This window comes from Coccomyxa subellipsoidea (genome assembly GCF_000258705.1).
Source record: "Coccomyxa subellipsoidea C-169, whole genome shotgun sequence".
Lineage (NCBI taxonomy): Eukaryota > Viridiplantae > Chlorophyta > Trebouxiophyceae > Coccomyxaceae > Coccomyxa > Coccomyxa subellipsoidea.
In genome coordinates, this window is record NW_005178022.1 from 954,459 (window position 1) to 976,620 (window position 22,162).

Consider the following 22,162-nt stretch of genomic DNA (forward strand, 5'->3'; position numbering starts at 1 on the left):
AACACTGCACCCATGAACGAGTGGCTCTGGGATGTTCTGCAGGATCTCAAGATGGCTTCCTCAGCAAGTACTGCACAATGAAATTCCCAAAGTGGTCTGCACCGCTAGATTATCAACGAAATCTCGGATTGATTGTGCGCCTAGTGAATATATATACGAATTGTTGACATCCGAGATGAACATTTCTCACACAATGCACTGGGTCCTCCCGGTGTCCACCGTGGCTTTGTTGATCCCCCCACACCCCGATGGATGTCCAGGATCCTAGGGTCGTGCAAGAAGTGCTGATGGACATAGACATGATAAATGTCGATCTTTGACATCTCAGATTGCCATTCATGCCTCAAGCATGCCACATGTGCATTGTGTGCAGTGCAGGTCACCCATGGTGCACGTATGTGGCCACTGGCACATGGTACATGATATACATCTTGTGGCTGATCTGGAATCCTTTTCAAGCTTATTTATTATTTCAAGCTTGCAAGAGCATGCACCCTGTCCAGGGACTCTTCAAAGACAGCCATGATCATGATTGATTTAAAGTCTGGTCTGCATGCACCTCGACTTAATTCACCTAACAGCCTGATCATGATTGATTCAAAGCGGACGGAGGCTCTAAAGCTGAGTACTCTCGTCTGTCTCTGCAGAAGCCTTCAAGTCTTAGCCCACTGTAGCTTATGCCACCTACATCTGTTCGATGCCACCTACATCTGTTCGTCTGAATACCCTGTGCTGACTCGAATTCAGGGTCTGCCATTACAGTACACCATGCTTGCATTCTCAGGACTGCTCCGATGTCTTGGGCTTCCAGTTGCCAAAGACATATGCAAGTGCCATCAGCTGCAGCTGCACGAGCTTGACCTTCGTCTGGATGCGCAGGTCTGCCGACGCCCTGTTGGGGCTGGGGTTCAAGTAAATGCGCTTGGGCGGCCGGCCCCGCCCCTCGCTGGATCCTGGTGTGAGCTTGCGCCCTTGCGTCCGCTTCACTCCTGACAGCCCCGGGGTCTGTAGAGCTTCTGCGTTGACCAGCTGTCCCGGGGCCAAGGCCTGGTCCTATGCGCAAAATACTGGGAGATAAGCCACAGAGCTGAAGGCAGATCTAACAGGGTAATTTATTCATGAGATGAATATACATGCTCAAACTCTTGCAGGCACTGCATGTTCCATCGCTGCTGACTCCGGTGCATCCAGCAACCTATTGTCAATAATGCAGGGGCCATGATGAAACCATCAGGGATTGCTGCAGCTGGTTGTGGGAAGTGGGCTGCTTTCGGAACTTGACAGCTTGGCTGAAGTGCTTGAGGGGCGCAAATATCTCAGATGGGCTTCAAGCTTATGCCAATGTAGAATTTTAGGAAAGCTCACCTCTGGCGTGGACCCTGAGGAGGCCTTGGCGTTGTCGCCCAGCACGCCACCCGTCTCTGGTGTTGCCATGTCCATGCGAGCAGTGGACACCGTGGAGTTCCAGGCCGCGGCGTCCCCCCTGTCTGCCAGCGGGCCCATGCGTCTCATGGGGGGGCTGGGAACCCCCCTGAGCACACGTTTCATGACTCGCCTGGTGTCCTCGGTATCAAAAAATATCAGGTCTTTGATTTCACCGAAATCTTCAAAAACGGGCCTTGAGTGCTCCATTTGTTATGAAATCACTCACCTCATGCACCTGCACATCGGGTCCAGCAGATTCTGAAAGCCATGCTGGAAGCCATGGTGTGCGCAAACCAGCAAGTATGAGCAAAACCTCTAATCAGTCTTTGTGCATACAAGGCAAAGACATAGTTATCACGGCCCTTTGTAACATGCAGATCTGCAGGACAACACGGCACTGACAGTGTTATGCAGATATGGTCCCCCTGGCCTGCACAACTTTTTGCCCTGTACTATGCAAGCCTTGTAAAGGTCTGAGCCACATGTAGCCATAGGAGCACACCTTCACGTGAAGAACCTTATGCAGTTCCTCGTTGTTCTTGGGAGCGTTGGCACCGGTGGGCAGCTGCATGGCAGAGAATAAGCTGCACAGACATCACAGAAGTGCAAATGAGAGCAACTCAGATGCAGCGCATGTCTGGTCAGTAGCTAAGAAGAATTGAAATCTCTGATGTGCTTCAGATGTCAGTAACAAATTTTTTGAATGCATGCATGCATGTTGTGCGCATCCTCATCCTCCATGCATGACATACCATGGGTACAGGAAGAGGTCCTCCAGGTGGGTCGGCAGCAGGTGCAGAGTCGGAGGCTGGCTGCCACTCCTGCCCGGCATCGGCAGGGAGTGGCCATGCAGCGTGTCTCGCACCTACATGCATGACATTGCAATGCTCATAAATACAAGCATCCTCTCCAGATGTCCCTGCACCTCAGAGTCTGCAATAATTCTGGCAGTCACAAGCCGCAGCTCCCGGCCACAAAATTGATGTCCATATGCAAGCTGGCTTGAACTTGGAAGGGTGCACAATAGCAGGCACTTCATCCTATTGTGTGCAGCTTGTCTGGCACAGCCATCATGATCCCACACACCACCGGATCCGATTCTTATGGAGGCATTTTTCTGTCAAATAAACATTTGATGGAGGCACTCACCTGCTCTGCGGTGCGAGGATCTTTGAAATGGATCAGGCTGTCCAGCCCCAGATGCTGCCCCTTGATGGTAAGACCGACGATGTCTGCCTCCTCATGTATGAGGCTCAGTACGGTCATCATCGTCACCTTCTCACCCGCCTGCATGCAGGATGCAGCTCAAGCAGTCCATTCACGTGAGTCCTCATGAGGCCAGTCCCTGCTGCACGAGACATGTTGCATGATCCATGCTGCAAAAGGTGGTTCACAATATCCATTTGCGGGAGCTGCATCCTGCATAGTTTTGCATCCCAGGTTCATCACCTGTACGCCGTCCAGGTGCATGTGGAGTACGGGGGTGTACACCGCAGGTAGTTTGTCCTCTGAGGAGCCTGCATGCATGACCATATGCCATGACATCTCTGCACTTGAGCTAAATGTGCTTCTGCTCATGTCGGGCACACCCAATCTGGCGTTACATGTAACAAGCATGTCAATGGCCTCTGCATTGTGAAATAAGAATTTTGTTTTCTGGCCTACATTTTGGATGAGGACACAGTGCCATCATTGCATGCGCTGCTCTTGACAGTGATTGGGTGCCTGCACAAGTGAATACTACTTACAGCAGATGCTTAAGAGAGAGAGAGAGAGGGGGTAATTTCGCACCTGGTATGGACAAATTTGAGGGATCCTCTGTCTTTTTGGCAGAGGGCAGAGTGCTGACAATGCAGGATCCTGCAACTTTTGCACAAGCGAGAGCAGTCACTAAGCTTAAGGAGGACCAGCAGTGGACTCCTTTCCAGAAAGCAAGTTTTAAACCATCCACAAGTACCACCATTTTATTTGAACAGGAAGAACCTGGTACATGTGAGATCCCACAGTCTGCTTGGACAGTTAAAGCTTCAGCCTGCAATCCTTGACGATCATGACTGGAATTGCTGCAATTTCTGCTTCCTCTGTTGTATCGAAGACAGCCGATGCATATCGATTGCCCATGTTCCCTGTGAGCAGATCGTCTTGCGTGATGTAGGGTCCTGGACACACAAACACGCAGACTTGCTCTGCCTCAACTATGTACTACACGGCTCTTCAAGATATCAAGAACGAATACAATCTATTGGTTGCTGGGATGTGACGCGCATGATGACATCAGTGCCTACAAACCGTCGGTCAAGTCTGCCTTTTCACGATTATTCGATATTTGAGACTCTGATGACGCATCTGTATCCTCTGCAATCTTAACGACATTGCAAATTATATTCACGCATGCACGAGTGCCTTAGGCCAGGATGGTGTATTCCAGGTACATCATCGAATCATCAAGACTGCTTGCTTCATGAGGTTCCGGACTCAGTAGCCTTCCCAGCTCACTTAGTCACCCACTTTGCATGGGCACCACCATGAACCAGATGTACAAGTTGTAAATGCATTTACAGAATGCAATGTGCCTTGTACCAACATGTGTGCATGAGATATCCGGGCCCTTTAGAAGTATTTAACACCAGCCATGCAGATCTCTTTAAGCACTTATCGTTAATGTAATATTACACAACCGCTTGGTACCAAGCGATTACCGTCCCGGTATCTCTCGCACCCCTGGAGTCCAGAATGCCAGGGGACTAAAGACTACTAGGTTGTCTTTACTGGTTAGTACCTCACAATGCAATCACAGCTCAAATTGCGCGACACTGGATGTGCACATCTCCTAAAAGAGCCCTCAACAGATCAGGGCAGTAACATGCAAAATGCAGCAAAGGCAAGATTGGCATCAAGATGGTAAGCGCTCAATATACTTTTGCGCGTCAGCCTTGTGTAAAGTGGAACACTGCTCGCTCACCGGATAATCTGTGTCAATAACACAGTGATGAAGAACCCACAAAATTCCCACATCACTTCTCGCTCTTGAGGAGCATGAACTCCTTCAGAAGGACTCCTTCTCCCTCTCAATCGACTCTCGATTCTTCAAGAAGAGTTTTGAGAATTTACCTGATGATTTATGCAATTTTCACTCAACCCTTCTTCGCCCAATTGCAACTAGTGGAACACAAAACAACACTGCAACGTGCTGTCGGGGTGACCATCAACAGCGTCACTTGTTCTTCGATGTATTATGACTCTCCAACATGCCTTTGCAATACAACTCTAAAGAACCCTTCACAACCTCTGTGGTCGAAAATCGTACACTCAAGTGCTGCAAACTCTGCTCACCAGCAAATCTTCTTCTCCATGTCAAAAAACACGCTCTGAATTAATCCTCAAGTCCTCTGCTGCACCGAATACCACCAAAACTCACATCCGCAAAAAGATCGTCCATGAAACTCTTTTCTGCATTTACACAAGCTGCAAGCAGGCTCGCAATCACACTGTGTGACTCTCGGCCAGTCTCACGTCCGAAACATCCAGCAAAGACAACTTCCCACTTCATCGGCTGATGTGCTGAATGTGAGCACCGCTCAGACAGCTGGCAGCTGGTAAAATAGCCATCCTTGCCTACTGCTTCAGCCACATTTCTTATGCTGTGGTATTTGGAGCGCCATGGCCCGCCATTATCCACGCTCACAGGCCTCACAGGGTGCACTCATATCAGGCCGCGAGGGCAGCAGCGTTTTCAAAGGGCTGCACAATGGCTGCCAGCGCGCAGGCCGTCTCCACAACGTCCGCGCTGCGCCGGCCGCTGAGCAGGCGCTGCAGGGGCGCGTACTTGGGCAGGTCCAGGTACTCCAGCAGAGCCTTTGCCGAGGCCTTCGCCTCCGCCACTGCCCCCTTGTCCAAGCCCTGCACGACAGGCGCGATCACGCTCAGTGCCCCTGACCCCGCCTGCTGCAGATTTCGTCAGCGCACACTTGGGTCAAGGCCGACACCACAGAGCGATCACACTCAGTGTTCCTGACCCCGCCTTACTGGCATGAGCCTGCCATAGATTGCGAATTCTGCCGGCGCACACTTGGGGCATGCATGCTTTTATTTGTGCTTTGAATCTGCGAGGCAGCAGGCGTGAAGCACAAATGTGAACAGAGCCTCAGCGGTTCTGGCCCTCACAACAGCATGGAGCCTGCATTTCACGATGAAATGCTTTGAAATGTGTTTGCAACTTCAGGGCGACAGGCAGTGGAAGCTTTGGAAGGCAGGTTGACGCAGCCAGCATGCGGCAGAGCAGCAGGGACGAACACACAAATCTTGCCCAGCCAAAGTGTGTGGAATTACAGCAGGAGAGATGAGCTGACCTCCAAAATGCTCTGGCCGCGGTCAGCTGCGGCCGCAGGGGCAGGCTTGGCGGCTGCGCTGCGCATGAGTACGTACAGCGGCCGGAATTTCTGGCTGAGCTGCCCATCCTCCGCCAGCTCCCTGTGCACAGCATGCCAGAGGACTCTGAACATTTCCCTGAACCAGCAAAGCCCCCCATTGGAGGTCAACAATATCAGAATGTGCAAGCTGCTGCGAGCAAACATTGTGCACACCCAGGACTTGGCAGATGCTGGAAGACAAGAGAGGCATGCCGTGCACAAGGGCAGACTTTGACAAACATGGGCTAATTTGAGATACCACAGCACAGCAAATTGTCCCTCATGTCACAGCTCAGCTCCCTTTCAGGAATTCTGACAGTGCAGATACTCTCTGTAGCAGCTGGGCAGTACAGCAGCGCAGTACCTAAAGGCGGCAACGATGCGGTCGAAGTCGGCGTCGCGGCGCAGCATTATGCCGATGCGTCCGGGGACGTCGCGGGTCGCCATGACAGGCGTCCCGGTGCCGCGCTCCAGCCGCAGAAGGTCCGGCAGCGGGTCGTATGTTCCCTCCCTTGCGCGCGCCGTCGCCGCCGGCGCATTCCTCAGCGCGTCCGCCAGCGGCTGCGTCCGCTCCTGCCGCATGCATGCGTAAGCTTTATTCATACTCCGATTGAATGCTCTACAGATCGCTCATACAGTTCAAATTGGTACGACGTAAAGGTGATCTATGTCTCAGGATGTTGTAACAATGCCTGGCACATGCCCTTTGTTTTAGAGCCTTAGCAGCCAGTAGACATGCTTACAAACCCCAGCGTACTGAAGTAAAGCATGTGTAATGACATGTGTAGCTGCAAAGGACTTGCTCGCTGGAAGCTCATCTGCTCAACATGTGGGGCCTGGCGTGCTGACACAGTTAAGAAGAGAAAGGGATGCAGCGCACCGCAGCCAAGGGCTTTGTGGCCGGGGCATTGGAGCCCTGACCCCGGCCGAAGCTGGTGGTTAGGCTGTGGCCGAGCCTGCTGACAAAGCTGGCGCCGGCGCTCGGCTGCGCGGCCTCGCCGCCGTCTGCAGGCGCCTGTGCAGCAGCGCCCTTCCTGAACCAGGCAGTGAGCCAGCCGCTCTGGACGCCTGCGGGCTGTGCTGCTTCGTGCGTGCGCTCCTGCAAGTCCGCCTCTGTCAGCCGGCTGACCACGGAGCCGCTTTCTTGCGCTGCTGGGGGAGTAGCCAGATCTTGTTTGGTGTCGGCTGGGAGTGCATGCTGCTCAGCCACAGCCGCAAGTAAGGGGTTGCTCTGCCCTGTGGGGATAGCTGCGGGCTGATCTGTCTTGGCGGCTGCTGGGATTGCGTGCTGCTCTGCCACCGCATCCAGCAGAGGGTTCCTCTGGCCCGTGGGGATTGCTGGTGTGGCTGCTCCAGCGCCCTGCACACAGGTTCTCTTCTGTCAGAAATGCCCAAGCATAGCTCACAAACGCTATTTTGCAGGAATGATACCAGAGTGGGCAAAGCTCAGTAGAGGTTCTTGCAAGAGTGTAAGTTGGAGAGGGCTATATGAACGGGCTATATAAAGTGGGTTTCGCTTGGCCACGGGGTCCAAACTGAGTGAGGAAATACCTGGGTGTCGGCAGTGCCAGCCTTTTGCTTGAAGAAGTCCAGGAGGCTGCCCAGGGGGTCGACATGGGGCCGCCCGGCCGGCGCCTCGGCAGCAACGGCCCGCTTCAGAGGGTCGTACTTGCTGGCGCCCTGCGGCACCTACACACGCACACACAAAAGTGATGCAACACCGCTTGAGAACACTGCATCACTTTGCCAATTCTCAGTCCATCTGAATGATAGGCATTTTCATTTAGTGCCTGAGCTCCCAGCGCTCGAGGACGAAGTAGATATGGTTCAGCCGGATGCATCATTTTGTTTATCCGTAGGGAGCTGATGTGCCTTGAAGCACAGGAGACAAAATCGTGAGGAGGACAGGGCACCTCCAGGGAGACAAGGCCGGTGATGGGGTCCCATTTGGGCCGCGCATTGTTGTGCCACGGAGCGGCGCCGCCGGCCCTGGCCGACTTGAGTACTTCTGTCACGGGGCAGTAGCGCGGCGGCTCCCAGTCAGCGCAATCAACGTTCAGCAGCGAGGCAACTGGGCCCTCCTCGGGCAGGCCCCAATCCGCCGCCGCGGCCGCACGGTTCAGGAAACTGTAGATCGGATCGTAGCGCACCGCTGACGTCTCTGTGGCAGCAGCAATCGCAACATGTCAGGATTCAGGGATGCTTCATTTGCTGAGAATACTGCAATCCTAAACCCTAAAACCCACCCTAGTGGGTGTTGTCCTTCCTTTGTCAGGAGCACCATGTGAAAGCACACCTTCAACCTTCCCCACATTTCCAAGAATTGGCAGAAAGCTGAAGACAAGTACCTCACATGACGCAACTGCTTGGCCATGCATGCACTCCAGCAAATATCTCCCAAGGGTGATGGCCCAGAGCCACCCCATCACACACCCATTGCCCAATCCTGAGGACCCATATTTTGCCCCGCGTGTGGAACACACCAAAAAGGGAAGAGAGGTGCACACCTGGCAGGCCCTGCTCCTTGGCGGCGTGCAGCAGATCCCAGACGGGGTCAAATTTGGCGGCGGCGGGGCTGGGTGACGTCATGCCCTTGAGCAGCTGGCGCAGGAAGTCGTACCGCGGCGCTCCCTTCTTCGGCACCGCGTCCACCAGCGCCCGTACTGGGGTGTAGCTCGGCGCCTGCCAGAATACACAAAAATTGTGATTACAGTATTAAGATTATAACACAATTTAGAAGGGCTCCACGTTGCCTCCAAAGGGAATTTATGATTGTTGAGATTGTTACACACTTCTTCTTCCGAAGGCAGGGTGCATCTGCAGGTAAGCTGCAAGTAAAGGCTGCCAGAATCCCACCCATAGTTAAATTTGCCAGATCCAAGCAATACTCAAGCAACCGTGGGCACAATGCTCAGCATTTGCACCGCCCCCAGCCAGCGAGTACACAAATGCAGATATCAAATTGCATGCACACTCCCTGCATCCATCTCTCCCGTTTCTGGTTGAGGAGATTTCAGAGAGCTAGTAGGACATCCTCAGGGGAAGACGTGCAGTACATTGGTCCTGAAGGAGCTCAGAGGAGGAGTGCAGTCAAACCTCTAAAGTTTACAGTCACACTCCTCATTACAGAGGTGTCAGCATTCAATACTGACTGCATTGAGGCTGCAGCCAATTTTGCAGCCATGTCTTGGTCCAGCATGGTGCATGCTGCCTTGGATATCCGACTATAAGCCTCCATCACTATTACTTTTCCCGGGAAAACTCCCTTGTTATTACCATATACCTATCCGCCCATTGTACAGTGCACAGGTTGCAGACACTGCAGGGAGGACGGCACACCTGCAGGGCTGGGTCGGAGGATGCGGTCTGCAGCAGCTCGTGCAGCATGTCGTACTTGCCGTACCTCTCCCAGTCCAGCTCAGCCTCCGCATCCGCCTGATCGCGCCACCTCTGCCGCCGCTGCTGCGCCGCTCGCGCCCGCTGCTGCCGCTCATTCTTGCTCTGCAGTGATACACAGCATCTCACAAAAAGTATACACAGGCTGACGCATGCTGCAGCTGCAACACAAATGAGTTTTTCACATTCAAACATGGGGAACATGGTGAATCTTGAAGATGGGAACACATGTGTGCATGATATGGAACTGAGGCTGAGATGCAAGGTGTCACTGAAGTGTGGGCCGGCTCTTGAATGTGGAAGTAGGATGCACCCCAGTAGTTTGTGACTAGATGCAGTTTGAATGCAGCGAGTGTAAGTGCAGTTGAAGAACAGGAGGAGGCACCATGACGAGGGGCGACAAGGCGGATGCAGCGACGGAGAGGAAGCCCAGGGCCAGCACGAGGGGCGCGCCGCCGCCGCGGGAGCGCAGATACTCCTCAGACTCCGCGGCCTGCCTCTTCGCCTTGGCGCCAAACGGCTCTGCACGCAACACACACAGGGCTGTCAGGAGACTCCGAATGTGCTTTTCACGTGCACACAAGATGCTCTAAAGTCTCTGCCAAAACATGACATGCAGAAGTCTTCAGGAACAAAGTGTGTGTCTGACCTGTGACGGTGGTGGTCTGACGCTTGGCTGGACTTGTGCCCACTGGCGAGCCGTCAGAGGTCTCGTAGCGGAAGATTGGCTGGGCCTGTTTAGGGGCTTCCTTGGGGGCCGTCCTTCCAACGGCCCTCTGGAGGGCCTTCTGGACCTCGCTCTGGTAAGTGCTGGACTTCTTCTGGTACTCTGCCGGGGTGCCCGACAGCTCTGCCGCCTTGAAGACTGGCAGCTGCTTCTGCTCCGCGATCTTGCCCTTCTCCACAGCCGCCTGCTGCAGGTTCTCCACATCATCAAATGTCCAATCATGCTTCAAGGCTACTTGTCAGAATCATTCAAGGCGCCGAGGCTAGCATACATCTCTGCGGGTTGCACTGCCCTAAATGCGTGATGCAATTGGTCCGCGTGCTTGCCTGAGCATTGGTGGCTGCCTGAGCGTTGGTGGCTGCCTTGACTTGCGCCTTTGCGTCGGCCACGGTGCGCCTCACCTCTTCCAGCTGCGCCTTGAGCTTTGCATTGCTCCCTGACGCCTTAGTGCCGAAACCACTCGCTGGCACTGCACCAGCATGTCGCACACAAATGTCAAACATGCCCCGTCAACCCATACGTCTCTTTGATAGGTTACTGATGCAGGACGGGTCTCATGGCATTGGCAGTCTTTCATGATTTCCTTAACAAAGCCTTCTGGGAATAGCAGCTGCCAGAACCTATCCACAACAGGCCAATGAGCCCTGCTGGCGTGGAGCACATAAAAACCACCAGAGCACAGACACAGCAAGGAGCCTTGTGTCCCACCCTGCGAACCGGGAGCAATGATCTCGAGAGGCTTGGAGCCATTGTCGGCAGCAGCGCTGCGGCCGGCGGTGGGCCGGCCCTTCTGCGCTGTGACGCCCTTGTCCACGATGGCACTTGCACGCGCGGCCAGCACCGCCGCGTCCTCGGCCGCCGCCCCGGAGAAAGCCGCTCCGGCCCGGGGGTACTTGAGGTCCCCCCTGCCGCCCTCCCCCGGCTCGGCATCGTCATCCTCCCTGTCCATCCAGTCGTCCGAGTCCCTGCATTCACAGCTTACACGTCAAGCCTTGTTGCGTGGATATCTGCCATGCATGTGTTGGGTTGTTCTCTGGGAGTCCACTTAGAGCAAGACGCTTCACAAAGTTTGATGCTGCCTGTTTGCTGAGGAGCTGCCAACAGGCACAAGGAACTGCTGATGTGTATGAGCGCTTAATGGGGCGCATTAAGCATGGGCATGTGACTGTGCAAGGGGCTGGTACTTACATGGGGCTGAATTTCTTGGTGTCCTCCATGGAGGTGCGCAGGATCAGCAGCAGCACGGAAACCGCCCCAATGGTCACTGCAGTAGCACAGCACATGCTCAGTGCTCCCCAAGAACTTATATTAATTCTGCCAGCATTTGGTGCACGCAACGGGACAAAGTTCAAAAGGGCTACACCCCCAAGAACAAGAATAGAGATGTTATACGCACCAACCATGCGCACAGCGGGCGAATGCATGCTGTCGCGCAGGTGGTCCTCAATAGTGAAGCCAGCCTGCGTGGCAGGGCCTGGCGCATTGCGGCCCGATCGCCCATTCTTGCTCTGCTGTCCGCTGTGATGGTGATCTCCCTGCATTGGGCCCACCCCTCAGCACAGATAAATGTGGCAGCGCCCTCCTATAGGTTCTTGACAAGCCGCACAACCATATGGGGACTGCACCATGCAGTGCAAGATGGTGCATGGGTGCTGGGAGCTAACCAGATGGGTGAAGAAGTGCCGGGTGTCTGCGGCGGCTGACTGCGCTTGGTGGACGACAGGCTTGACGACGCGGTTGTCAGTCGCTGTGGCTGCCTTCACCGCCGCATCCTGGATGCTGCGGCCTGTGGCCCTCAGCGAGGATGCAGCGGGCACCAGCACCTTGTGCCTGGCTTGCCAGCCCATGCTCTCGGCCGTGCTCCGCATCCTCTGACTGCTGCTCTCCTGAGCCACCTGCTTGGCGGTGGTGATGCTGTCATCTTGCTATACCATGCCTGCTTTAAGTATTGCTTGTAAAGCAAGTGCAAACAAGCACATGGGACTCATTGGAACAGATCCGATGATGCATGGACAGGCCCGCAAGCAATCTGACCTGTGGCACGGCTGCACGCTTCCCCCTTCTTGCATGAGCCATGGGTGTCGCCATCAGCGAGGCCGCCAATATGACTCCAGCCAGGACTACAGACTGTGCGACACAAGCATTTCCAGCATCAGAAAATCGTGCAAAGGGGTGTAGAAGGGCATCTACAGATTATTTGCAGCGAATGCAGCTGTCTTAGGCCACCACCCCAAGCCAAGGTTGTTGACCAGACACTGGCAGGATCTATGTCCCCCACCTTCAGAGTGGATGTCCACCAGGACTGGTGGGACTCGCCCTCGTAATGGTGCACATCGGCCCACTCACGAACATCTTGCTCAGCTTGCACATCACCATCCAGCACCTGTCATGCAGAATAAAGTGTCATGAAAGAAACATCCAGGACTGACACACCACAACTGGCAATGATCACCAAGAGCTCACCTTGTGCTGCACACGGGCTTCGGCATCTCCTGATGCGCTGTTCTTAACTCGGAGTGTCCCACGCGTAAGCACCCCAATCGGTCCGCACGGCAAACATTGGGCGAACGGTAGGGAGCGCAAGATTGCCCCGTTATACGACTTCGGGGCACGAGATTGGCGTTGCTCTGCCAACGGATGCCCTTTGCAGGCTGAGGCAACAACAATGGGCATCGTGGCAGCTCGATAAGGGAACTGGATTCTTGCAGTGGGCTGAGATATATTTCTCAAGTCCTCCACATGTTGGATGCTTGGGAGTCAAGTGTCCCTTCGAGGGCTCAACCGTTTTGACTCGACACACCAGACTGACAATGTGACCTGAAATTATTGAGAAGAGGGAAAGGATACATGCAAGTGACAATTGTCAAATTCCGATGATATTGAAATTGATCCGTTGGGATAAGGCACATGCATGACCACCTGGCCAGCTTCATGGTCTGCTCACATCATCTCTCGTTTGGAAGATCTAGCCTGCAGATCCATGGCATCGATGGTGTGATGGGTATTCATGATGCTCTTTGTCCTTTTGCACAGCCAGGAGTTGGCTGTGAATAGATTCTAATTTTGCTCCAAAAAGTAGGGCACCGCAAGATGAAAAGAAACAGCAACCTGCTGCAAACGCAACGATGTTTCTTGCAAGGAGATTTTGATTGATCCCTTGAATCAAGTCACTCAAAAGCAGCTCAAATCATGGACAAGCCTCCGGAGACAGACTGCATGGAAGTAGGCGATGCCAAAAGGAGTGGCATCAGGACAGATGTCACTATCAAATACAGACAGGTGAGCACCACTTATGCTCATGTGGCTTTGGACTGTTCCTGTTTTGGAGCTGATGCACTCACTTACACGTGTTCATTGACTTTGAGCAAGGGTTGTGTGCGCTGCAGTATGGGGGAGAGCAAGACATGTACCATGTGATGCAACTGGTGGACAATGAGCTGAGCGAGCCCTACTCCATATTCACATACAGGTGCAGGAGAAATGCACATGCCACCATCCCCAGATCATGTGCCCCAGCTTCGCACTAGCCTTGCCGGTAGTGCAGACAAGAGCAGCTAGTGACAGGCGTGTGGGCAGGCAGGTACTTCCTGCACAACTGGCCCAAGCTGTGCTGGCTGGCCTTTGACGGCGCGCACTGCTTCGGAGTGGTGGTCTGCAAAGCGGACGACCATCGAGGAGCCCAGCGAGGCTACATCGCCATGCTGGTTGTTGAGCACGAGTACAGGGGACTGGGCGTGGGTGAGACCTCCAGTCTCCCTGTACTGTGACCTCCATGCATGCAATACAGCAAGGGCGTAGCCAGCTAGCCATGCATGTGGCTGCATGCATGGCGCATCATGCAAGGATGACAGGTGAGAGCGATGCATGCAGGCACAACATTGGTGAAGCGGGCCATTGAGGAGATGATTGCGGCGGATGCGGATGAGGTGGTATTAGAGGCCGAGGTCACCAACAGTGGAGCCCTGGCGCTCTACAGGAACCTGGGCTTCCTCCGAGACAAGCGCCTGATCAGGTCCTGCACATGTCCCACACACCGCTCTCTTTACAGCTAAAGTCTTGGAGCTGCTTGCATTTAGTCGCTGAACCGTGTCCTGCAGCAAGGAGAGTGTGATGACATTGGCTGCAGGCAAGCATTGAAGCACTTCATTGGGTTAGCGGATCTGGCAAATTTTCATAAAGCCTGCATGCTTGGCTGCAGGTACTACATGAATGGCGCGGATGCCTTTCGGTTGAAGCTGCTGCTTCCGCTCCCACCACGCAGGCAGTTAGAGCACAATGCTGTCGCGCAAATGGCAGCTCTTAGGACGGCCTGACAAGGCCCAGCACCAGTGCAGGGATTCTCTGTCATTCCGCCAGAGTGAGGATTACATGTATGTGACAGTGGAACCGATGTATTTTTTTGTACAATATCACTTGACGCACTCAGCAGCAGTAAGCTTCTGTGGAAGCAGCTGCGTTTCTAGAAAGCGCTTTGTCAACGCAGGGTGCATATAATTTGGATTCTATTACTAGTAGCAGGTATGGTCAGGCCCTGCTGCCCCAGTCCCTAGAGCGCAGTGTGCATGTAGAGTGCAGATCTGGCAGCCGTATCTGGCAGCCCTAAGCCGCATTGATGTGAAGTTGACACAATACATCGGCCTTCATGAATATTCGCGTTTGTTTGGGCTTGCAGAGCGCATGTTCGCAAAGAATGAAATGTTAAAAGCAAGGAAAAACAACTCCAGTCATTGTTTAATTGCAAGTGACCTAACCCGCCCCTCTGGGGACTGTGCTCAGTTGCCTAATCCAAAAGCACCAGCTGGCCGGGTTCAAATCCCCGATCAGCTGGTCGCTTTTTTCTCGTATCTTTTCCCTTTCCTTTGCTGGTAGCCCAAAGTACTGATCATGATGGGTAATGGGTCAAACGGCTGTTCAGTGTGCATGCGCTTGCAAACTCACACGTGTTTAAGGAAATATTCTTTGAACTTCACTTGAAGTGGTGCTGCCCCTGCCATGATGTTCCCGGCTGCTGCCTGCTGCTTGCATGCATGCATGCCGTGCCGTAATATGCATGAGTTGTCACAACTCACCAAGGAAGACAGGAGCTAACCAAGCATGCATGATCACTGATGGCAGAACCTAGCGAACCTGCAGCTGCCGGGCCCGGGGCGGCAGGTGCGCCCTGGGGCACCACGCCGGCCAAGGCTCACGTGACATATGATTATTTCCAAACGCTGTGGCCAGAAAGTCCTGTTCATAACTCTCTGGCAGACTCAGGAAATGGCCAATGTATGCTTGAGATTGTGCCCTGCCGCTTAGATGTTAGATGACGTGCCAGGAACCTGAGAGGCAAGTGTCCTGCCAAATCTACCTCCACGGGAGAAAACTGTCCTTCGACGAGAGGCAGCACAGCAAAACACATCAGATTAACTCTTTGATAACCGAACGATGTCTGCGAGCGCATTACTTTGCTCTTGCAACACTCGGCCATTCCAAGCTGCAGCAACCCCGCCCTTGTTGCCCAAAAGAGTAAAATGCCATACCATAGTGAGATGCAGTCATCTCGATGAGCAACAGCTGGCTAGCAGGAGGGGCACTATGCAGGTATGTGGTTAGATTATTGTGCGGCATGTGCTATCAGATCTCCTTGATCAAATCAGATTTTTGGTGTTAAGTTAATGACGCATTGGCTTCTTACTTATTTATCTCTGATCTATTGGTCGCGTCGACTTGTGCTCCAATAAAGTAGGGAATATTGAATTCTTGTGGACTGCACGTACAGGGACTGCTGGCTGCAGCAGCAGGGCTTATCACATCTCCCTTGCTTCCAGAGCGTGCTTGGGCGCTGCCAGCCAGCAAAGCGCAGGCAGCTGACGTTGGCACGTATCTCCCACCAGCAGGCGTGGAGGACTTTGTGCAGTTTGTTGTCTCGAAGGACAAAACTCCTGTGAGCATCTTTACTAGTCTTCTCTGGGGCATGACCCTATAGCACGAGCACCTGTGATCCATGTGAACTTAATAACACTTTTGCTAGCCCATTGACCTGCTCCTTTCCGTGCACAGGCCATCAGGGCTGGAACAATAGATGCCACTAAGGAACCTTATCGATTTGCATTGCCGCCAACATGGCACGAGGGGAAGGTTGCCAACATTCAATCCGGCAACTTCTGTCAGGTGCGCGCAAATGAAACCCGGCCACACGAGCATGCTTTGTTGGCCGCACTTTGAGAGGTTGTTTTGTTCTTGTCCTTTCTATTGTGCAGCGTGGGGTTACTAACATTGCTCACTGGTCTCTGATGCAGCCGCGCTGCGATGAGCCTTGGACAGAAGTTGTTTTTGAAGGAGCGTCTGAAGGAAGAGTGTCGGTATGCATTCAGCCGTCATAGATCAAGCTTCAAACTGGGATTGAGCGCAGGCATTGCATGGAGGAATGCATGCTGGGTGGAGGGCAGATGCTGAGATTTTGAGGTGTTGCAGCTTCTGGTGGCCCCCCTGAGGCGACTGGGGGTAAATAAGCCGGTCTCAATCGAGAAGGTTGGATCAATTGACAGCGTCCTCAGCTCCATAGGACCCTTCATCTCAGGTGTGATCAGGTGCACCAGATGTCCACTCATCGTGCTCATTCTCAGCATCTGCCCTGCAAAATTTAAAGCTTTCTGACAGCCAGAGATCACCCTTTTGCCGTGTTGGCTCCAGGCACTGGTATTGACGAGGAAGATGTTGTATCAATGGAGCAAAAGGTCATCGATGGCAAAACGGTGGGTTCGCTGAAATTGTCAGAGGACAGGATTCAGAAGCTCTCCTTTATAAAGAAATGACCAGTTGGCAATTCTGACACCAACAACTACTAGAGGCACATGAAGAACAATGATGTGATGGTGCTTCAATGGGTGTTTTTGGCTGCAGTACTACTTCTATGAGACCTATGCTCCAAGCGGCACCAACCCCCCTCACAGCGTCACATGTGTGACTGCAAAGGTGGGCGAAAATTCATCTCATCCAGTTGGTTCGTGATGAAAATGCAGTCTTCTCCGCGCATGATCTCGAATCTGGGAGTAGATGCGTCATCATGATCGCGGAAAGTGTTTATTATGGAGACTCGAAATGCTGCTGGTCATGTCCTCGCAGGGGGATCTGGCATATCTGTTCATTACGGCAGCAACTGATAAGCAGTGGAGCAAGTCAGCCGGCAAATTGAAAAAGATGGTAGAGACCTTCAGAGCCTGAGAGCAGTACAGGCATGCCACTGTCGACGGCTTCGGAGGATGATGGAACTCAAAAGTCCATTGAATCGACCCTTCACTCATGAGTGTGAGCCAAGATGATCAGAGTGTGAGCCAACACGACATCCATACGACAAATGCATTAAGTGCATAATACTTTTGTACTGCCTGCTGACAATGAACAGGACTGCTTGAGTGGAACCGCAGACGGTGCCTTTGAATGCAATACTGTGGGCTGTGAGGCCAGATGTATATTGCAATGATGTTGTTACAAGATTTCCTCAATGTCATCATCAACTTGGTCATGCTGCAATTCTTCCTCTGGCAACACTGACAACACTTGTTCCGGCCGACACCTCTGCTCAGACAGCTCGCCATGCCACAGCTGTGTCCAACACTCTGGCAGCAGAGCAGACGCCACTGCTGAGCCATTCGCAGACATGCATCGCACACTGGGCAACACCCCTGCTGCAAAAGCTCGCACGCTCCCTCCCACACTGCATGCACAGAACCCCCCATCAACGCACACCCCAGACGCGCGTTCAAGAGACTGCCAACTCATTACGCTTCCTGAAGTGCAGGCGGTTGCTTCCACTTAACAATTGGAACATCTCAATGCGCAGCAGTGCTCAGTCATATGCACCCCAGCGATCACAAGAGCTCTAAGAGATCGCCAAAGAATGCACTGGAGCTACAATGCAGCATGCGCAAACATTTCTTCTTGCCAATTGCGATAGGAATTGGAGTGTTACATGTGGTGGTTACTGAGCACACTGCAGGGTTTGGCCCAGTCCATGCCCTGGCGCTAGACCATTGAGGAAATCAACCACAGACGACAGATCGACAGTCGACCACGAAGCAACGGTGCGCACCAGTGCAGGGCGGCCCCGCCGCCGGCCCAGACGAGGCTCTGCAGCTGCTGCGCGTTGGCGGCCGCGCCGCGCTGCGCTGTGGCCCACCCGCTCCGGCGCAGCGGTAACCATCGGCGCGGGGCCGGGTGCGCATTGGCGTACAGCACCCCTCGCACCAGCAGGGATCCGGCAACGCCCTCTGAGAACGTGGCCGCCGGCCCCAGGTCCCCCGCGTAGCCCGACGAGCCGGAAGCCGCCGCAAAGCCGTGGCTCGACACCCGGTCTGCAACGTCCCCTTCCAAGCCTCAGCTTCTGAGAAAGAGGCATCGGCTTTGTGCATGCACACAAGGGGAACCTGACGTAACGTGACATTGCTGTAACTTCCAGGAGCTGCGAGCTTTCCCTTGGATCCCCAAACATGTGCTTGCACAACAATGAAGACAACCTTGAGGTGATGGGGCATCACTATTACTTTCAGAAGCTGCGAGCGGAAACGGAACTCACCTACATCGCTGAAGTAGCTGGCCACAAGGGCAGCGTCCTCCATGGCTTCGTCATCCAGGAAGTGCAGCGCGTTCTCATGCAGGAAGCCCGCTGTGGTGCCCACGTCCAGGCCTGACCGCTCCCAGACCCCCTCTGGGCTGAAGCTGAGCGGCAGCCGCCTATGCCTGCCACCATTTGGCACCAGTACTATTTGTAACAGACCATAATCTCTTTAATGCTGCTTCCTGAAAATGTGCATTGAGGCTAATGTGGGAAGCTGAAATATGGCAATCCTACCGTTCTGCCACCTGCAAAGGAGCAGCAGGCTCTGCGCTTTCACAAGCCTGGATCAGGAAGGATGTCCCCCCAGACAGAGGCTGCTTCAACTCCTCATCCATCTGGCCAGCTGCAGCCTGCTCAGTGGCACCATGTGCATGTCAATGTCTGCCCGGAAAGTGACCCAGAGACATTAAAGAAAATACGAATTGAACTAAAGAGATACCGCAGAGCTGTGTTCAGGTAGGTACACAGACATAGGGACTGATTTGAAAAGTGTGGCACTGTTTGTAATGCCAAGCGCCTGGTAAGCAGTGTGCGCGCACCTCTGAACCCTCCTCCCCACGTTTGTTATACAGGAGCTTGGCGATGGCATGGAACGGGTCCAGGGCAACATCTCTGGCTGTGGCAAGCTCCGGCATGTGCAGCTCTGGCTCTGCCTGCTTGCTGCCCTTGGCCTTCCTCTGCACAGCAAGCACTGCTCATGTTGCTGTGTTTTATTGAATAAATCTTTGCTGCAAGATTGAGTCAGCTACAGCATCATAGAGCAGGACACCGCTCCCTTGCAGAATGGGCATTGCATACAAGGCATGCATGCAGAAGCAATAGCAGCTTAAGCATGCTTTGAGGAGCCTCCAATGTCCCGCATGTATGTACAGTAATAGAAATTGAAATTGTAAGTGATATTAGACATAGCTTCTACTCGTTAATTCCTCAAATGTGACATTGCTCCTTTCCTCAAGTGCATGCCTTATAGTCTTCCTAAGCGTTGCCCACCGCCCCAAACATGACTGCAGAGGGACTCTAAAGGATCTTTTTCTCTCATTTTTTTGACAGCGGATGGAGAATGGCTTGAGAGAGGCGCGGTCACCACCTTTCGGGTCTTGGGCTGCGGCGGCAGGGGAGCGACGCCAGTGCAGAGCAGCTGCAGCAGCTCGAGGGCGCTGCGGAGGTCGCCGGCAGCCGAGCGCGCGATGGAGAGCGCCTGCTCCCTGGACAGCGGCATGGCCTCCTCGGCCGCCGCCCGCTGCAGCGCCTTCGCTGCGTTGTTGTCCGTGATGGGGTTGCATGCTATCTGCGCAACCCCCACCGTGTCCAGCGCATTCTGTACATCCTGTGTTGAGAAGCACAAGACCTTTTCAGTCAGAGACAGCAGAGCATTGAGGCTTCGTCCTGTGCCGTGGGACACCACACTATTCCAGTCAGAGACAGCAGAGGACTGAGGCTCCCTTCCTTGATAGAAGAACCTCATGTGTAGTGGGAGAACAAGACTAATTAGTCAGAGACAGCAGAGGACTGAGGTTCCCTTCCTTCAGAGTGACAATTCCTGGCTTTCAGCGCACCGTTGGTGCATGACTGCCTATCTTTGTTGAATTATGTTTCATTACTGTCTTTGCCCCAGGCCCTGCCAATTCACAAGCTTGATCTCTACCATTTTGACAAGCCTTTGGCTGTCAGCAGTCGAACAAAAGGCTTATCAGAATGACCAGATGTCAAGCATGTGCATACCAGGAATGCTCTTGGCAGGTCCAAGCTGCTATATGAGGTTTCGGACTGAACTGCACAGGACTCATGTTGCCTCCTTGAACAGCCAAAAGCCGGAGGTGGGCAAAGCACAGCGCACCTTGTGCAGGCCTTTGACTGTCAGCACAGAATAGAGTCTCCACTTGCACAAGTACACAGATCAATTGCTCGCCGAAAGATTAACCTTCGCACCTTGTGCAGGCCGTGCCAGGCGGCGCCGCGGTCGCCGGGGGCGCCCTGAGTGGAGCTGGCGGTAGCGATGACTACCACGGGGCAGCGCGCTGCGGCGGCCAGCAGAGCCAGCGCGGCGGCCAGGCGCGCCCGCTGCTCCAAGCCCGCCGCATGGGGGAGGTCGTCTATCACCAGCAGCTTCACCCCCGGCTGCACGATCAAGGTTCATTTTTAGTAGAGTTCTTGTCAGTAAACTGAAAAAGCAATTACCTAGAAGGTCTTTGACGTTTTGCAATGACTTGTTAGTACCAGCCTGGCTTCGTCAACACATGCTAATGGTTGTCTCCATTCAACCCATCCTGAATAATTCCATCGGGCCAGATGCGCAAATAATCGAGTCCAATACTGCATGGGTCATCTTTGATGCAGTCTCCGAAAGTCCGGAGAAAACTGGCAGGAAGAAAGTGCGAGCTCCTGAAAGGTACAGAAGGGTCTTTCCCTCTCGCTGGATGCTGGATGGTGGATTGACGGGCAATGCTGCAGCGCACCTTTGGGGGTGGGTTCTGGCTCTGCTGTGATGCTGCCCCAGAGGCATCTGACGCGGCAGTGGAAGGCTGCAGAGACAGGCTGGACAGCTTTGCATGCGCCACGAACGTCTCGAAGTCGTCCAGCTTCGATGTGTACTGCAGCCCGCCGTCTGCCTGATGCACGAGGAATTGCCGCGTCAGACGGTATTGTTCACAAGACGATATAGACAGCGCCACGAAAGATGGCTCTTGTATGCGGAAGGATGGCGCAGTCTTCTGTATGATTTTATGGGATTGTTTAAGAAGCACACCGCGTGGTATCTGTGCTCGTCCCACAGTGTGGGCACGGGAGGCTGCCACTCACACACATCAAAACCCATCTCCTTGGCGAGCACATGCATAGCTGTGGACTTGCCGCACCCTGGTGGCCCTGCATTGATCACAACATACTTGCAGCCAGAACAAAAACTATTTTTTCAATTGCGGGTGCAATCAAATCCAGATTGCACAGCAGAAGGGGTGATGCCCACCGCTGAGAACCAGCATTCTGGGTGCCTTGCATCTCAGGCCTGGCTCTTTCTGCAGCTCCAGCCAACCGCTGATCTCCTGGATCTTCTTCTTGTGCATCACCAGATCTGCTGTGGTCTGCGGTCTATGCCTGTGGGACCAGCCTACTTGTCCACCTGCCACGTGTATTGCCACAGTCAGATTGTTATAACTTTTGACCCCACAACACAAACAGAAGACTTTGCGAACTCATGTACATGCGAGGGGCACAACAGCAGACCTGCCACGCTGACAGCTTTGAGAGGTGATGTCTCTGGCTGCGATCCATAACCTCGTGCTGCGCTCTTTGTCTCATTCGCAGGAAGGACTTTGCGTGCTTCAGATTGGACTGCATAGCTGTCCAGTGTGCGCTGCACAGGTTGGAAGGTGAGCTGACGCTGAGTTCCTGTCTCCTTGGACTGTGACAGCTGCAGCTGGAGGGTCCCTCTGCGCTCTTCCTGAGAAGATGGCAAGGCCAGCTCTCCTGTTTTCCCCTTCTGCTGGCCCCTTCTCCGACTGTCCTGTCACCCCAAGCAGCGCACTCAGGATTCGTCTAAAACAGGTTGCCCAGGTGATATCGTATTTCCAATACTTTTGTACCTTCTTTGCTGGCGTTGGTGCCTTG

The 22,162-nt window shown here is 53.7% G+C and overlaps 5 protein-coding genes across 5 annotated transcripts; 2 read left to right on the forward strand and 3 right to left on the reverse strand.

Moving 5' to 3' along the window:
* Positions 1 to 457: 457 nt before the first annotated feature.
* Positions 458 to 1,464, reverse strand: COCSUDRAFT_34437 (hypothetical protein). Its single transcript, XM_005643460.1, has 2 exons — positions 1,366 to 1,464; positions 458 to 1,053 (listed from the first exon to the last, which is right to left on the reverse strand). The coding sequence occupies exons 1-2, from the start codon at positions 1,438 to 1,440 to the stop codon at positions 781 to 783; spliced, it is 348 nt and encodes a 115-aa protein (XP_005643517.1). The 5' UTR covers positions 1,441 to 1,464; the 3' UTR covers positions 458 to 780.
* A 3,669-nt stretch (positions 1,465 to 5,133) lies between these two features.
* On the reverse strand, positions 5,134 to 12,770 carry COCSUDRAFT_68112 (hypothetical protein; the record flags this gene model as incomplete). Its single annotated transcript, XM_005643461.1, has 18 exons — positions 12,421 to 12,770; positions 12,236 to 12,340; positions 11,992 to 12,084; positions 11,622 to 11,852; positions 11,354 to 11,492; positions 11,146 to 11,221; positions 10,675 to 10,922; positions 10,326 to 10,426; positions 9,880 to 10,141; positions 9,616 to 9,752; positions 9,174 to 9,335; positions 8,342 to 8,516; positions 7,748 to 7,995; positions 7,386 to 7,523; positions 6,715 to 7,194; positions 6,199 to 6,407; positions 5,775 to 5,895; positions 5,134 to 5,325 (listed from the first exon to the last, which is right to left on the reverse strand). Exons 1-18 carry the CDS (start codon positions 12,628 to 12,630, stop codon positions 5,134 to 5,136), a joined length of 3,327 nt encoding a protein of 1,108 aa, XP_005643518.1. The 5' UTR covers positions 12,631 to 12,770.
* Positions 12,771 to 13,337: 567 nt separating this feature from the next.
* On the forward strand, positions 13,338 to 14,270 carry COCSUDRAFT_20236 (putative acyltransfersase; the record flags this gene model as incomplete). Its single annotated transcript, XM_005643462.1, has 4 exons — positions 13,338 to 13,426; positions 13,538 to 13,695; positions 13,828 to 13,969; positions 14,156 to 14,270. Coding segments are annotated over 4 exons (504 nt in total), but the record flags the coding sequence as incomplete, so codon positions are not given.
* Positions 14,271 to 15,357: 1,087 nt separating this feature from the next.
* COCSUDRAFT_68113 (Mog1p/PsbP-like protein) lies at positions 15,358 to 17,163 on the forward strand (the record flags this gene model as incomplete). The annotated part of the gene is made up of 7 exons (XM_005643463.1): positions 15,358 to 15,540; positions 15,719 to 15,883; positions 16,000 to 16,110; positions 16,414 to 16,519; positions 16,633 to 16,694; positions 16,843 to 16,914; positions 17,065 to 17,163. The coding sequence occupies exons 1-7, from the start codon at positions 15,385 to 15,387 to the stop codon at positions 17,161 to 17,163; spliced, it is 771 nt and encodes a 256-aa protein (XP_005643520.1). The 5' UTR covers positions 15,358 to 15,384.
* Positions 17,164 to 17,427: 264 nt separating this feature from the next.
* On the reverse strand, positions 17,428 to 21,618 carry COCSUDRAFT_59902 (hypothetical protein; the record flags this gene model as incomplete). The annotated part of the gene is made up of 10 exons (XM_005643464.1): positions 17,428 to 17,656; positions 18,032 to 18,293; positions 18,515 to 18,678; positions 18,791 to 18,906; positions 19,096 to 19,233; positions 19,641 to 19,883; positions 20,486 to 20,674; positions 21,013 to 21,165; positions 21,303 to 21,421; positions 21,522 to 21,618. 10 exons carry the CDS (start codon positions 21,616 to 21,618, stop codon positions 17,428 to 17,430), a joined length of 1,710 nt encoding a protein of 569 aa, XP_005643521.1.
* Positions 21,619 to 22,162: the final 544 nt, after the last annotated feature.